The sequence below is a fragment of the Trichosurus vulpecula genome, chromosome 3 (genome assembly GCF_011100635.1).
Source record: "Trichosurus vulpecula isolate mTriVul1 chromosome 3, mTriVul1.pri, whole genome shotgun sequence".
Classification (NCBI taxonomy): Eukaryota; Metazoa; Chordata; class Mammalia; order Diprotodontia; family Phalangeridae; genus Trichosurus; species Trichosurus vulpecula.
The window spans coordinates 314,013,576-314,028,374 of NC_050575.1; the positions used below are offsets into that span (position 1 = coordinate 314,013,576).

Genomic DNA, 14,799 nt, shown 5'->3' on the forward strand with positions numbered 1-14,799 from the left:
TTTGCAAGGTAGGTGCTGTTATATCCTCATTCTACAGTTGGGCAAACAGAAGCCAAGTGACTTATTCAGGGTCCCACAGCTAGTCGGTGTCTGAAGCTAGATTTGAACTCAAGTCTTTCTGACTCCAAGCCCAACACACTATCCACTGTGCCACCTAGCTGCCCAAGAAAGGCCCCATGTGGAGAGTAGTACTTGAGCTGAGTCTTGACAGAAACAAGGGATTCTACAAGGGAGGTTAGGGGGGATAGGAAGAAGAAACAAGACAAAGGCGCGCAGAGGTAGGAAATGAAGTGTGTTATCCAAGGAACAGTAAGAAGTCCTGGCAGAACCTTAAAGTAGAGTGTAGTGGAAAGAATCCTATGATTGGATTTTAAAAGTTGTTTTATTGTTTAGTCATGTCCATCTCTGTGTGACCCCATGGACTTTGGTCCATGGGGTGTTCTTGACAGAGACTGGAGTGGTTTGCCATTGCCTTCTCCAGTGTGTCCCCATTTTATAGATGAGGAACTGAGCCAAACATAAGTGACTTGCCCAGGGTCACTCAGATATTATGTGTCTGAGGCCGGATTTGAACTCAGATCTTCCTGATTCCAGGCCCGGTGCTTATCCACTGTATCTTCTAGCTGCCCCATATGACTAAAAAGGACCAGGTTCGAATCCTGTGACACTGGGTGTGTCATCTTTATCTTGCCCTCAGCTTCCTCGACTATCTCGAATGTGGTTGTTGTTTGTCCTTTGTTCTTGAAGAGGACCATGACATCAGGGAGGCGATGCCATGACATGCAAGTGAATCGGATTTAAGTGAGGCAGGGCTGTGCAGAGTCACCAGCCTCACTTTCTCCTCTGGAGCCATCTGGGTCCTGTAGCAAGACATAGATCAGGAGGACCAGGGATGGCCCAGGATGCAGTGGGAGGCCTTCAAATGAAGAGGCTGGATAAGATGAATCCTAAGGTTCCTTCCAGTCCTAAGATTCTATAATTCTGAGGGTACAAAGGGTCGGTGAGGCAATCGAGTTAGTCATTTTATCTGACTTTTCCTATTACCACATTAACTAGGTTTCCTTGATCAAATTAGCTAGCTGTCAGCATATTGAGCCCTCTACAGGAGATCTATAATAGTTGTGGTAGTTCACGTTTCGGTAGCACTTTACATTTTCCAAGTATATTCTTTACAGCATGTTCCATTTTAAAGATGAGGAAACTGAGGCTTAACAGGTGCTTTGTAAACCTTGAGGTTTTATATAAATGTGAATTATTGTTATTATTATGTCACCCACCCAAATCTTCTACCTTTATGTCCACTACTCCATCTAGGACACACCACAGTGTGGACAAGAAAAAAAGTCCAAGATCAGGGCAAAGGCAGCAGGGTCAGCCTGGAGCAATTGTGGGGTGCTGAGATGGGGGAGGCCTAGGCACCTGGGGGGGAGCATGAGAGCAATTAACCCAGAAGGGCAGACCAGGAAGACCTAACGAAAAGTCCTCAGAGTGGAGCTGGAGAAGACAATGGAAAGGACCAGCAGCTTACAGGAGAAAGGGAAGGGGAAGGGGAAGAAAGAGGGAGATGGAAGGAGAGAGGGGAAATAGGGTGGGAGAGAGGGGGAAGAGAGACGGACAGAGGGAGGAAGGGAGAGCAAGGGGTGGGGACAAGAAGGGAGAGGGAGAGAGAGAATAGCCCTGTGAAGGAGTTTCTGTGTATGAATGAGATGGGATCGGCACAAAACGGGTTAAAATATGGACAAGTGATTGGGGAAGGCAATGGTCTGAATCTGTCTTTCATGATAATTTCATGAGCTCTTTGTCAGAAGGCGAACCTGTTGCCCTCTCCTGGTAGGTTCTGATATAGCAGCTCGAATCAGAAATCAAATCAAATCACACGGGCGATGCTTTCCCTGCTGGACAGAAATTTGCATTGCTTTTCCATTTTCGTGGTTCAAATGCCTGTTGCCCTGAGCTCATGTAATGAATGATATGCCAGTAGTGAGACTGGCATATCGGAAATGGCGGCACTAAGTACGGAATAATAATGGGAAAATGCCTATAGGAATTGTTAAAATAAATCGATTCAATACACATCTGTTAAAAACTACTGTGTGCTCAGCAGTAAACTAGATGCTAGCGAGATACAACATTTAGATAAGATGCAGTTCCTGTCCTCGTGGAGTTTGCTATTCAGTAGAAGGTAAAGGACACAGACACAGATAAACTCTAATGCCCCATGACAAATGCAGTAGAGAGGTACAGAGTGCTACATTAGGTCTAAGGGGATAAGGTTATTGGAAGGGCATTCTTCTGTAAGCTCTAAAGCACTGTATAAACCAGTCATTCCACCCTGAAGCATTAAACCTTTATTATTATTGAAATTGTTGTTGTATTAGGGAAAAAGGAACAGAACTGGGGAAAAGGAAAAGAGCAAAGTCTAGATTGAAGGGACCGCTGTTCATTCTGACATTAAAAAGCCAACGTGCCGATTATTTAATAATAACAACAATAATGATGACTTACCTTTATATAGTACTTTATAATTTACAAAGCAACATCATCCTAATAACCCGATGAGGAAAATGGAACAATTACTGCTAACTCCATTTTACAGATGAGAGAACTGAGCCCAGGGAACCGGCAGAGCCCAGAATTCAAACTTAAGGTTTCTGACTCCCAGCCCAGCACTATTTCCACCACACTATGCTAGTTTTAAAATATGTGAAGTAACAATAAAATTGCCATCCACTCTGGGTATCATTTGACATCCATGGTTCAGCACTTTTGGCAACAGAGCTGAGCCAACGCTGGCTCCTGCAGTGGTCCCAGTTCTCTGTCTCTGTGACCATATGAAACACGCCAACCCTCTTACAATCAATTTTAGTGGCTTGAGGTTATCAGAACATCACTTATCATTTCTCCTGAGGGCCGTGTCTCATTGCTTTAGATCAGCCCAAGGGCTAAAAGAAAGTGGGTCATCCCCCAACTGTGGCTGGCAGCTTCCTGAGCCATCTGCAGGCAGGCAGAGAGAAACACAGGCAGTCCTTGCCTCCATCTGCCACCTGAACCCATGAGGATACCGAGAGTTAGGAGAGCGGTGGCGCTGCAAAAGCGTGGGCAGTCCTAATTTTCCTCATTCATTTGTTAAAATATATATATATATATGTATACTATAACAATATATATGTGTGCATATATACATACATATGTATGTGTATATGTATATCTTTATATCTATCTATCTAGTGCCTGTTCTATGCAAGGAACTGTAATCCTTGCCAGGAATACAAAGAAAATATGATATAGTCTTTGCTCTCAAGAAGTTTCTGATCTAACAGTGGGGAAAAGACATGGTTACAAATGTGGAAGGAAAGAAGGAAGGAAGGAAGGAGGAAAGGAAGGAAGGGAAGAAGGGACGGGAAGAAAAGAAGGAAGAAAGGAAAGAAGGAAAATTTTAGCGAGATGAGACATGTTAGAGGAAACATGATAACTGTCTGAAGAATTAGACTTGTATGCTTGGCCATAGGGGAGAGGACAAGGAGCAATGGGTAGAAGTTGTAGATGCAGATTTTGGTTTCATCCGAGTAAAATCGTCTTCAGAACTAAATGAAAGCTATTCTCAGAGTAGAATGGGCTGGTTCGGGAGATTGTGAGTTCTCTATCACCAGAGACCTTCAAGCAGAGTCTGGCTGATTACCTGTTCAAGCAGTAGAGGGGATTCCTGTCCAGGTAGGGATTGATCTAAGTTGTCTTTGGATTTCCTTACAACTCTGAGATTCTGTGATTGGAGAGCAGAGAGAGCACTCTTAGCTGGCTGGGTGTTAGGGGAGGCTGTTCATAGAGAAGGGGAATTTTGTTCAGCTGTTTCATTTCTCATTCAAAGTTCATCTGATCATTTCACATCTTGGGCTTTGTATTTGTATGCCCTACTGTAGCGCTTGGCATGTGGTTTGTGCTTAATTGATTGCTGATTAATAGGTGAGGCACTACTCTGCCAGGTGGCTTCTCTCTGCCCACTCTAAATCACCAAGTAATATCTATAGGCAAGGGTGTGCTGATAAATGTTTAAACAGCTCCCTGGGGATTGAAGGAAAATGTATGTAGGACACAATTTTATGTTTTTTTAATTTAATAATTTAGTTTTCAGCATTGATTTTCACAAGAGTTTGAATTACAAATTTTCTCCCCATTTCTACCCTCCTCCCCACTCCAAGATGGCGTATATTCTGGTTGCCCTGTTCCCCAGTCAGCCCTCCCTTCTGTCACCCCACTCCCCTCCCATCCCCTTTTCCCTTCCTCTCTTGTAGGGCAAGATAAATTTCTACGCCCCATTGCCTGTGTATCTTATTTTCTAGTTGCATGCAAAAATTTTTTTTTGTTTTTGAACATCTGTTTTTAAAACTTTGAGTTCCAAATTCTCTCCCCTCTTCCCTTCCCACCCACCCTCCCTAAGAAGTCAAGTAATTCAACATGGGCCACATGCCTATCATTATGTATAACCCTTCCACAATACTCATGTTGTGAAAGACTAACTATATTTTGCTTCTTCCTTTGCTTCACTTCTGACTTCCTTTTGCTTCTTCCTTGCTATCCCCCTTTATTGAATTTTCTCCCTTGACCCTGTCCCTTTTCGAAAGTGTTTGTTTTTGATTACCTCCACCCCCATCTGCCCTCCCTTCTATCATCCCCCCCTTTTTTATCTTCTTCCTCCTTCTTTCCTGTGGGGTAAGATACCCAATTGAGTATGTTTGGTATTCACTCCTCAGGTCAAATCTGATGAGAGCAAGATTCACTCATTCCCCCTCACCTGCCTTCTCTTCTCTTCCTACAGAACTGCTTTTTCTTCCCACTTTTATGCGAGATAATTTACCCCATTCTATCTCTCCCTATCTCCCTCTCTCAATATATTCCTCTCTCATCCCTTAATTTGATTTTATTTCTTTTAGATATCTTCCCTTCATCTTCAACTCACCCTGTGCCCACTCTCTCTCTCTCTCTCTCTCTCTCTCTCTCTCTCTCTCTATATATATATATATATATATATATATATATATACACATATATATATACATACATGTATACATACATACACACTCACATATACACATATATACATAAACACACACACACACTACATATATATATATATGCATATTCCCTTCAGCTACCCTAATACTGAGGTCTCATGAATCATACACATCATCTTTCCATGTAGGAATGCAAACAAAACAGTTCAACTTTAGTAAGTCCCTTGCAATTTCTTTTTCTTGTTCTTTTTCTTGATTACCTTTTCATGCTTCTCTTGATTCTTGTGTCTGAAAGTCAAATTTTCTATTCAGCTCTGGTCTTTTCACTGAGAAAGTTTGAAAGTCCTCTATTTTATTGAAAGTCCATATTTTGCCTTGGAGCATGATACTCAGTTTTGCTGGGTAGGTGATTCTTGGTTTTAATCCTAGCTCCATTGACCTCCAGAATATCACATTCCAAGCCCTTCAGTCTCTTAATGTAGAAGCTGCTAGATCTTGGATTATTCTGATTGTGTTTCCACAATACTCAAATTGTTTCTTTCTGGCTGCTTGCAGTATTTTCTCCTTGACCTGGGAGCTCTGGAATTTGGCGACAATATTCCTAGGAGATTTCTTTTTGGGATCTGTTTGAGGAGGCGATCTGTGGATTCTTTCAATTTCTATTTTGCCCTGTGGCTCTAGAATATCAGGGATATCATTAAGACAATTTCTGAATTGTGTTGGAAATTGAACTAAATTAAATACAAGGGCTCTTCTAACACTAAGATTCTAGTACTCTTGACTATGGGAGTCTATGAACTAGCTTCTCATTGACTCAGCTAATGACTCAGCCTCTGACATTTTGTTTCAGGCACTCAGGGAAGCTATAACACAAGACTAACAATTGATATTCAGGAAATAAAAACTCCGTTTGCAAAGGCTGGGTTGAGATAGCCCAAGTCTAGCAAGCAGAGTGTCTAGAACCCAGCTTTCACTCTGACTTGCTAAGTAATCTGAATATCCCCATCCAGTTTCTATAAAATATCTAATACCTTGGGGCAATCCCACTCACCTGTGCCCTTTTTCTAGTACTCCATGGGTCCACATTCAGTGAGCAATATAGTGGAAAGAAGGCTGGGTTTGGAGTCAGGACGCCTGGGTTCAAACGATAGTTCATATGATCTTTAGGCAAATCACTTAATCTCTTTGGGCCCTAGCTTCCTCATTTGTAAAATAGGCAAGTTGGATTAGACAATAGCTAAAGTTCCTTCCAATTCTAAATCTATAATCCACTCAAAACTAGAGTTCCTATTTCTCTGCCAAATGTGTTTACTTTTATTGGTTAGCCAAAGGACACACAGTTTATGAAGCAAAAGCATTTAATGAAATAGCACAATAAGAAAATTAGAAATAAAATATTTCCTCCATAAAACTGGGACAGTCCTGTCACAAATATAGGGACCATCAGTGGGAAGACTGGAAGGAACACGGAGCACACACACATGAAGAACATGTGGTCCTGGCACAGGTATGGAGGGGAACATATATGGCCAGAAAGCATACTTGAGGGACAGTTCATACCTGTAATACTGCAAGAACATAGATGTCTTCTGGAAATGTCTCTTTGCTCTTGCTGGTGCAGTTCACTCTTAATTACTGCTTTATGCTCAGCTTACATCTCATTGTAACTGTACATTGAGACTCCTCTCCATTTTTGTCTCTCTGCGTTTCTCCCTTTTGTTCTCTCCCATCTCTTCTCTCCCCTTTTCTCTCCTTCTCTCCTCAAATTCTTCTTGCTACTCCCACCTATTGAGCATCAACGACTGGTGTGCTGGTATGTTTAACAACTGGCTCTCACAAATACCTGGAAGTTTAACCTGCCTTATTAAAATTTTTGTCCATCCCTTCCTTAATCTAGGGTAATTGGGTACTGATTGACAGCCTTTGCCAAAATGTAAATGTTCACACTGAAAATGTAACAATCTGTTCCCTTGAGCCAGAGCTGGCTCCATCACACTTCCGTCCCTCAACAGGAGTCCCCATTCCTCCCCCATAAGAGGAGTCATATTTACTGTCTTTCTTTTAACTTTGATTACTGAACCTGTTCCAGCTCTTTCAGTTAGAAAGGAATCTTCTTCAAAATTCAGTCTTAGGATTAGGACTTTCCCTCCAAAAGGAAAGAGATATGACAGCTCCCAAAATCTTGCCTCCAGCTACGAAGCTCCATTGGAACACAGACAGCTAATTAGAGCCCTTAGGCATTTAAATTGTCCTTGAATCTTACTTTCTCCAGCTAGCCTTGAAGTAGAAAGTCTTTGTAACTCATTTAATTTCTGCTTGCCAACTCGTATCCCCTTCTAATTATTTCAGGAGCAACCTTTTAACAAACCACAAAGGACTGTGTGGGTGGAAGACACCACAATTTTCCTTTGCCTCCCAATATCCATTGATTCTCCCAGGCAAATAAGGGGAGAAGGCAAGATGTAGCTTCTATAAGGGATCATTTCCCACTACAACCTTTTTTCTTGTTTGTTTGTTTTTTTCTGATTCCTGCCTTTACTATCGATATACAACCAAAGCCTTCTGGATTTGGAGCCTCAGTCTTGCCCCAATAAAAAATTTGCAGTCCTTGCAAATTATGTTTTTAATGTATCAAGACATTTGTTTCCATGCAAATAAAGGGATCAAGAAGTAATTTAAAAAAAAAAAAAGACAACCTGAAGCCATTATGAGGCTTCTTAATGCTTTATTTCAAATTCTTGCCTTAATTATGTATAGATGGCCAGCAACAAAACTCTTAGACTTTGATCCACCCTACACATATAATTGGGTTACCTTGTAAAGGATGAAGTCCCTAGCACTGGAAATTCATCAGAGACAGAATTCTTACTTTGTTCAAGTAAAGTCAGAATGGCTAGCTGCTAGAGACATTAAGAAGGGAAATGTCCAGTGGGTGAGAGTTTAGACTAGAAACACTTACAGCCTTAAATTCTGTAATATTATGATATTATGATTCTATGATTATATTTTATAGGCTATGGAAACAACTTGTTCAAGTGAAAATGGCATTTCCCCTTGGATCAGTATCTTATCCAAGGATAGGCCCTAGAACGATTAAAGAAATATCCTATATCCCGATTTTAGTGGTGGCAGGCCAGGATAGCTGTCTTTAGGTGTATAAAGTGTATCCCATAAAAGAAATTAGATTTGTTCTGTTTGGCCCCAGAGGGCAGCAAGATCATAGAGTAGAAACAGCAGAGAAGCATTGAAATGATATAAGGAAAAATTGCCAACAATTAGAGCTATATAAGCACAGGATTATAGGGCAGCTAGGTGGCACAGTGGATAGAGCACTGGGCCTGGAGTCAGGAAGACCTGAGTTCAAATTTGGCCTCAGACACTTACTAATTATGTGATCCTGGGCAAGTCACTTTTTGCCTCAGTTTCCTCATCTGTAAAATGAGCGGGAGAAGGAAATAGCAAACCACTCCATCATCTTTGCCAAGAAGACCCCAAATGGGGTCATGAAGAGTCAGAAACAACTGAAAGCCTGGCATGGGCTGCCTTAGGAGGTAGGAGAATCCTTACTGGACATCTTCAAGGGAAGGGTGGCAGGGAGATGATAGAAGGGAAAGCCTGGTTAGGTCGTTTGGACTTTATGATCTCTGAGGGCCAATATAACTCTGAGATTCTATTATTACTTTATATTACACTAGACTACATTGCTTTTAAATTACAAAAACTTTTTATGATCATCTGCTCTGGAAATGTGGAATAGCCATGACATATACCTAGCACTCTGCACACAGAATAAAGGAAAGAAGGAAGGAAGGAAGAAAGAAAGGAAACAAGCATTTATGAAGTACCTACTATGTGTCAAGCACTGTACTGAGCACTTTGCAGATATTATCTCATTTGATGCTCACAAACCTGAGAGGTAGGTGCTATTGTTATCCCTATTTTACAGCTGAGTAAACTGAGGCAGACAGATTCAGTGACTTGTCCAGGGTCACACAGCTAGTAAGCATCTGGGGCTAAATTTGAACCTGACCTCAGACCCAGAGTCCTATCTACTGCTCCACTTAGGTGCTTCTAGAATGAATGAGTGAGTATTTATTAAACACTTGTTGTGTGCCAAGTCCTGGGGATATAAATGGAAGAGTCAAACAATTGCTGTTCTTAAGGAGCTCACTTTCTAATAACGAGAGACAGTGTATCCAGGAGGTATCAACCGGCAAGTCACAAGAAAAGGATCTGTGATCCTAGGGTTATAGGATTAATATGGTGGAGGATCTTCCCCATCCATTCAGTAGGCCTCAGGTGGGGCTAGGTGGGAAAGCTTGATTCTATCTTTGTCTGTAAGTAGGCCTAAAGCTTCTACTTACCAGGTACTAAGTCAATTTGGGGAGGGGGGAGTTGCTAAGACCAGAGTCAATGGTATGTGCACTGAGTTCTAGCCAATCAGATGCTGGCTAGGACTGTATATAAAGAGAGCCAGAGTGTGAGGGAATCAGAATTGAAGAGGGGCAGAACTGAAGGGAAGCAGAATTGAGAAGCAGACATCAAGAGGGCTCTGACGAGCAGACAGTGGACAGAGCTGCAGAAGAGAGTGCTGAGCAGAGAGTTAGGACTCATGAGCGATTGTTTACAGGAAGGCCCTAGCAGGGGGGAAGGTTACAGGATGACTTGGTTCCTCGCTATGATACTGTGTTATAATCTCCTTGTTGCTACATTGAGGTGGGCTTGGTGGTTTTGGAATATAATTACTGCCATATCGAATTGGAATTACTGGTCCTGGGGTTGGATTTGCTGCTGTCTAAATAAATGTTATACTCCCTCTGCCTTCTACCTAGAGAGTTTTTCACACTTTGCAATTAGAAACCATTCAGGCACATTCATGTTCATCCTCGAGGTCATGAATCTTGCTTTACTGATACAAGGGTGCAAAAGCAAAGCAGATGGTAATACATCTTCCTTAATGTCATTTCCACTGATAAAATACTCTGTTTCTGATGTTTGAGCCATTTGATGGTGCCCAGGACTTGGGTGGCAAGAACTCTCTTTTCTGGGTCTTCGGTAGTTTTGCCTGCTGAGGATGTGAACGCAGCAACCCCTGTAGAGGCAACTGCATCTTAACCAGATCCTCTCTCCCCTGGATGCTGGCTTTGGGGATTGGGCTGAAAGCAGGGCCAGTGGTCCAGGGAACTTTGCTATTCCTAGAACTCTTGGGTTTAGGGTTTTGCACTCTCCATTGGGGCCCTAAAGGGATATAATGGCAGTGGTTTTCCTTACCTGGAAGATTGGTTGCCTCTCCTTTCACCAACTGTGATGATCTCCAACTTATCGAGTGAGTGTGTGTGTGTGTGTGTGTGTGTGTGTGTGTGTGTGTGTGTGTTGTTTGTATGTGGTTGTTTGTATTTCCTCTCACCAAGTAGACTGTGAATTCCTTGAGGGTAGAGACTACTTTTGTCTTTCTTTGTATCCCCAAGACAATGGCTACACGTAGTAGGCACTTAATAAATGCTTGTCCACTTGTTAACTTGACTTAAAATGTCTTGCTGCTTCAGCTGAGCTAGCTTTCCTGCCTCATAGATGTCACATGGTTGGGTTGGCTGGCCCTTTCTTCACAAGAGTTTCTCCCTTGGACAATAGTTGTGGGGGATTGGCTGGAAGCAGGGCCAGTGGCCTGGAAGATGCTGCTATTCCCTTGATAAATATTTAGTGAACTGTAATTTAGCTCTGATGTTGTGATTATCTCATTTCATTTCAATTATATATAGAAAAGGGGAAAAGTCAGTGGCTCGGGAGGGTTGCTTGGTCCCCAGAAGCTTCTTAAAAAGAATGGTGGACCATGAATCAGTATGCCTGGGTTCAAATTCCACTTCTAAAACTTATTATCTGGATAATTGTAGGCAATGCAATTAAACTCTCTGAGCCTCAGTTTTCTCATCTGCAAAATGGGGTTAAAGTACTTGCACTATCTAACCCCACAGGCTTGTTGTAGGGAAAGGGCATTGTAAACTTTTAAGGGCCAGGATACATGTTATTTATCCCAAACATACTTACATATGTTCCCCCTTTTTTCTAGGTGTCTGCTCTGTCCAGTGCTGGAGGGTCAGAGAACCTCATCCTGCTGGAACGAGAGAAGCATCGGCCACATGAAGTGGGATCAGTTCGATGGGCTGGGAGCACTTTTGGACCCATGCAGAAGAGTAGGTTGGGTGAGCACGAGTTTGAGGCTCTCATGAGGATGCTGGATAATCTGGTGAGTCTGTGGCCAGAGCCACTTCTTTCATAGACCTTTGTTGGCCGGTGTACCCAGAATTGCTTACATAGGGATTTGATAGGACATCATTGGTATTGATAAGAGTATAGAAGACTTCGTTAATCTGGACCCCAGTAACATGTTTCAGTACTTCCACGGATCCATGAATTTTATTGATGTGGATGTTGTCTCCATTGGTACAAACTGAAACTCACCTGTGCTTTCTCATTCTGTGCATTCTTGTTCTTGTTCTGACATTGGTCCCCCATATGAAACCTACCACAGGGTTGGAAGCCTTTCTTCATGAGTGGGTACTTAGTGGGTACCAGCAAAGCACTAAATTAGCTGTGTCTTTTATCCTTCAGTCTCACCATGTGATTGGCCCAGCTCGCTTTGTGTTCATACTCCTTTAATGATTACCCTTCTGCTACTTCTGAGCAAACCATGAAACTAATTTGTGATTTGTATTGAGAGGGCATTAGGGTTGAAGTTCATCTTGATCAATTGACTGGATCTTCCTGACCAAGAACTCCTTATTCCCAGTGGATCCACCTCCCCTGATTCTAGATTTCCTTCCTTCTAGCTGCTGGTGGCCTCATGGTTTCAGCCACTATAATCAGAATTGTAGAACTCATGCCTTCTGACTCCCAGTCAGACAGATAAGGGAGCTCACATTAACTGTCTTGGGCCAGAAGAGAGATCATGCAGTGAAAGTGTAGTTATAAACAGTAGGAAATCACTGGCGAAATAAGAAGCTAGGATAAAATCTTAAATAGCCCAGTGTAGAAAGCAGACAAAGGAAGTAACAGAATCATAGAAATTGGATCAAGAAAGAACCACAGAGGGGCAGCTAGGTGGCGCCCAAGAGTCAGGAGAACCTGAGTTCAAATGCGGCCTCAGACACCTGACACCCCTACTAGCTATGTGACCTTGGGCAAGGCATTTAACCCCAATTACCTTGCTTTCCCCCTTCTGAATGAAAGAAAGAAAGAAGAGTAAGAAAAGAAAGAAAGAAAGAAAGAAAGAAAGAAAGAAAGAAAGAAAGAAAGAAAGACAGAAAGAAAGAACCACAGAGATCATCTAGTCAGATCCCTCATTTTACATGAGAGGAAACTGAAGCCCAAAGGAGTGAAATGGCTTTCCCAGGTCACAGAGGTAGTACATATCACAAACAGTCACTCACTGTCATGCCCTGTGCTCTTTGCCCTTTTGTTCATCCCCACCACTGCAGAAACTACAGTGAATTCCAAAAAAAATGGCCTTTCCCCTGTATTGTACAACACAGAATCTAACTAGGCTTCTTCTCATCATGGCTCCCAAGACTTGTTTTATAGGATGGGGTTCTAGCATCCAGACTCCCAGACATCATTCTTCAGGGCTTCCAATTTAATAGAGCCAGGTCTAGCCATCTATTTTGTCTTCCTCTCCCTCCCTCCATATTTTTCCCACCCTACTTTATATAAACTAATTCTATAAATAAACTCCTCATTTTGTACCCACCCTAATTTCTTTTGTAAACATAAGCTACATCTCAAGCCTCTTTTCAGGCACTTGAGGGCTAGTTTTTTTCTCACCCTTTCACCCTACTTTAATACTACCAGAGATAGTACATCCCAATGTCTTTTATGGGTCTAAAGAAGAACTGGTAGCTATGAGCAGTAACATGCCCCCTTTAACCTTGGTGTCACCACTGTTCTACTTGCTGGCATTCCATTCGCAGCCTTGAATGCTAAGTAGCAGATCTAGTATTCAAACCCAGATCCTCTGATTTCTGCAGTGTATCTTGTGATTCAGAACAGCCTTGCAAGGCAATTGTAGGTATAAGATACAGCTAATAATAACAATTTCACTTAATTCAACAAACTTGTATTAAACATCTTTTACTTACAAGGCTCAATGAGATACACAGATGAAAAATGATTTAGTTCCTACCCCCAGAAAGCTTCCATTCTATTTTTTTTGGTTTTTTGTTTTATTTTGGGGGGGAAGGCAGGGCAATTGGGGTTAAGTGACTTGCCCAAGGTCACACAGCTAGTAAGTGTGTCAAGTGTCTGAGGTCAGATTTGAACTCAGGTCCTCCTGACTCCAGGGCCAGTTCTCTACTCACTACGCCACCTACCTGCCCCCAAAAGCTTACATTCTAATATGGCATATACAAAAATAAATATGGTACAAGGTAAATGGCAATGGGGAGAGAGAACAGATTCAGACAGAGTGCTAGAAGAAATTTGAGGAAGGAGAGAATTACTCTCAGCTTGGGGGATCAAGGAAGGTTACAGGGAGGTGGCGGCCCTTGATTTGAGTTTTGAAGGAAGAGGTTTTCAAAGGTGGAAATGTAGAGGGAGTGCATCCCAGGTATGTGGAATAGACAGTGGGAATTCATGTATGTAGAAAAAGGCAAGGCAAGATCAAGAAACCCCTAGTCTAAAATAGCTAAAAAATGGATTATACAAAGAAAGATAAGACCAGAAAGGCAGGTTGGAGCCAGGATTTGGAAGATTTTGAATGCTAAGATAAAGCACTTATATTTTATACTTTAGGCCTGTGGGAACAGCCTGTTTCGAACAGGGTCCTTTGCATACAGTGGGACTGCAAGTAGGGGCTGCTTTCCAAATTCATTCTCAAGCCACAAACAACCCTTTGGGAAGCTGGAGTAAAATATATTTACTTTATTCAATTAAAGTTTGTTAAAGCAACTTTGAGCATCATAATAATTTTAGCCAGACAATTAGATTTATGGAAATCTACACCAAAAAACTGTGAGATAACAAAAAGTACAAAAGCTTACTATGTTTTTAAAATTCATAGCCACAGAGTAACAATATAAGCAACAAAATGACAGTTTAACACAGTGCCTGACACATAGTATGCGCTTAATGTTTATTGAATTAACTCTGTATCATCCTAAAATAAAGATAAACACAATCACATCTTAGTTTTTTAAAATCATAAATAAATTTTAAAGTTTTATATATGTGTGTATAGATATATACACGTATATACACATACACATATATACATGTGTAATCTATATATATTCAATCTCTGTATTAGTTCCATACACTGACTCTGCAGGGCAGGTAGGAGGCACATTAGACAGAGTGCTGGGCTAGAGTTCAAATCCAGCCTCAGACCCTGGGCAAGTCACTTTACTCTGTTTGCCTCAGTTTTCTCATCTGTAAAATAAGGTAGAGAAGGAAATGGCCAAAAAAAACCCCAAATGGGGTCATGCAGAGTTGGACACTACTGAAATGACTGAACAACTATTTCCTGCCTGCAGGTCCTGCATTGTACCCACTGTGCCACCTAGCTGCCTTATGCTGACAGTACTCCAGCCCTGATTTTAATCTGAATTCTACAGACTTACTGCCTAGGTCCCACCTTCCAAGAGCCCCCATAATCAGTGTGTGCTTATATACTTATCCCTCGTCTTGTACCAGATGCTGGGACATTGTTTCATACGTTGATCTTTTGCTCACTCTGACATTTTCAAATGCTAAGCATCAGTTCTCAAAGGGGACAATCACATCAATAACTGGCTGACAG

General features: G+C 41.8%; 1 protein-coding gene across 1 annotated transcript in view; it reads left to right on the forward strand.

Moving 5' to 3' along the window:
- The window catches only part of ADD2 (adducin 2), a 65,935-nt gene that overhangs the window by 19,604 nt on the left and 31,532 nt on the right, over window positions 1-14,799 (forward strand). Inside the window, exon 8 of the mRNA XM_036752642.1 lies at window positions 11,077-11,253. Within this exon, the coding sequence (XP_036608537.1) occupies window positions 11,077-11,253 (177 nt within the window). The remainder of the gene's footprint in view (window positions 1-11,076; window positions 11,254-14,799) is intronic.